The 1,221-nt window shown below is 44.7% G+C and overlaps 1 protein-coding gene across 1 annotated transcript; it reads right to left on the bottom strand.

Annotated features, from left to right (window-relative positions):
• Positions 1-440: 440 nt before the first annotated feature.
• Positions 441-830, bottom strand: LOC107458176 (zinc finger protein GIS2-like). The gene has a single exon (XM_016076386.1). It carries the CDS (start codon positions 828-830, stop codon positions 441-443), a length of 390 nt encoding a protein of 129 aa, XP_015931872.1.
• Positions 831-1,221: the final 391 nt, after the last annotated feature.

Below are 1,221 nucleotides of genomic sequence, written 5' to 3'. Positions count from 1 at the left end.
AGGGTTTTGGTTTAGTTATGTTGGGCCAAGGGCCCACTTTGGGTCCGTTTGGCCCGGTTTGGCCCGTTTGGTCCAATCTTGGCCCGAATTCTATAAAATTGGTACCGAAATTCTCGTCTCAATCTCCTCTATCACATTTAGCCATAAAAATCACATTTTAGGCTTTCTAAAATAAATTCTCATTTATGGATTAATTAACTGTTAATTAACCGGGTTTTACAAATCAACTAACTACATAACAAACACAACACATCATTCTCAACAGAAAATCATTTACATCACAGGCATTTATCCATTTGTATTAAGGTAATTCCTTACTCGGACCATCCGGTTTTCTTCTCAGTCTAATATTAAGCTCGACATTCCCAGTTTTTACTGTACAGGCAGTATTATAAAATCACACACTGCCATTTAAGCCTGATATTGCAATTACCTCAATCTTACTGCCGCGATCGGCCCGCATCCTGACTCTCTCCTTGTTGGCAATTTCTTGATACATGCCCTGGTAACCCGCACTTGTAACATACGCCTAACCCCAATCGGCATGGCCTATTTAGGTGATGATTTCCACACCTCTGACAGCTCAAAACATTAGAAGCAGCCGCTGCCCGTTTTCCCTTACCATTCCTTTGGGACTCCTCACTCGTCGCAAAGTTATTCCGTCCTTGGGGAAAGTGTTGTATGTATCCTCTCTCCTTAAACTCTTGACCCCTTGGTGCGAATCCTTGGTTGTGCTCTCTATGACTTCCTTCCTCTGCAACCCTCCTTTTCACACACTCTTCAGCAAGTCTGCTCTTATTCGCCAACTCTGAAAAAGTTCGGACCTCCATTGGTCCCACTGAACTCAAGATGTCGCTCCGGAGCCCTCCTTCATACTTAATGCATTTTCATTCCTCGAAGTCTCCCGGAGCTCCCTGACACATGCGAGAAAACCTAAATAGCTCCTCAAATTTGTCTGTATACTCAGAAACGGACATAGCACATTGCTTCAACTGTAGTAACTCCAATTCCTTGGCTGTCCTGGCAGAATTTAGAAAGTACTTCTTATAGAATTCCACCTGGAAGGCATCCCAAGTGATAGGATCATTCCCCTGTTGTAGGAGACGTCGAGTCCCTTGCCACCAATGCGATGCTTCCCCCGTGAGCAGATAGGTAGCAAATTCAACACGCTGCTCTTCAGGCACCAACTGCGCTTGCAGTGCTCGCTCCATGGCCTGAAAC

Source organism: Arachis duranensis, chromosome 7 (assembly GCF_000817695.3).
Source record: "Arachis duranensis cultivar V14167 chromosome 7, aradu.V14167.gnm2.J7QH, whole genome shotgun sequence".
In the NCBI taxonomy this organism is placed as follows: domain Eukaryota; kingdom Viridiplantae; phylum Streptophyta; class Magnoliopsida; order Fabales; family Fabaceae; genus Arachis; species Arachis duranensis.
The sequence above is the reverse complement of the archived record's forward strand: the minus strand, read 5'-3'. Positions and strand labels throughout refer to the sequence as shown.